Consider the following 716-nt stretch of genomic DNA (forward strand, 5'->3'; position numbering starts at 1 on the left):
CCCCTTTTATTTTTCATTTATTTTTCATTTATTTTGAGACAGGGTCTCACTTAGTAGGTTGCCAGGCTGGGGGCCTTGGGGCCCTCCTGCCTCAGCCTCCCAGATGCTGGAATGGCAGGTGTGGGCCACCACACCCATCTCCTTTCCTTTGCCACGTTTGGCTGAGAACTCGAAGACCCCCAGTGGGGAGGACAGGTCTCCCTCCAGAGGCAGGGGAGGCCTCGAGGCAGTTCTGCCTACCGCTGGGTCCGCCTCCTCCAGGAGCTGCCCCCTCCCGGTCACGTGATCTTTGCCGGCGGTGGGAGGGAGGCTGTGGTGCAGCCTTGACCTGCTGGTGACTTGGCTGTCGCCCTCTTCCTTGCAGGCATCCGGCCCTACAAGTGCGATGTGTGCAACAAGGCCTTCACACAGCGCTGCTCGCTGGAGTCGCACCTGAAGAAGATCCACGGCGTGCACCAGCAGTATGCCTACAAGCAGCGGCGGGACAAGCTGTACGTGTGTGAGGACTGCGGCCACACGGGGCCCTCGCAGGAGGACCTGTACCTGCATGTGCACCACGCACACCCCGGCAGCGCCCTCCTGCAAAAGACTTCCAAGAAGCTGGCGGCGCTGCTGCAGAGCAAGCTGGTGACCACAAGCCCAGGTGATGCCAGCCTGAGCGAGGAGGAGACCCGGAAGTGAGGGCTCTGCCCGTGGGGGCCTTGTGCCCCCATCCC

The 716-nt window shown here is 62.3% G+C and overlaps 1 protein-coding gene across 1 annotated transcript in view; it reads left to right on the plus strand.

Moving 5' to 3' along the window:
* Positions 1-716, plus strand: part of Ovol2 (ovo like zinc finger 2) — a 3,809-nt gene extending 3,093 nt beyond the window's left edge. Inside the window, exon 2 of the mRNA XM_019208933.1 lies at positions 365-716. Coding sequence (XP_019064478.1) covers positions 365-681 — 317 coding nt within the window. The 3' untranslated portion in view covers positions 682-716. The remainder of the gene's footprint in view (positions 1-364) is intronic.

The sequence above is a fragment of the Fukomys damarensis genome, unplaced genomic scaffold (genome assembly GCF_012274545.1).
Source record: "Fukomys damarensis isolate Sample0158 unplaced genomic scaffold, DMR_v1.0_HiC HiC_scaffold_7, whole genome shotgun sequence".
NCBI classification, from domain to species: Eukaryota; Metazoa; Chordata; class Mammalia; order Rodentia; family Bathyergidae; genus Fukomys; species Fukomys damarensis.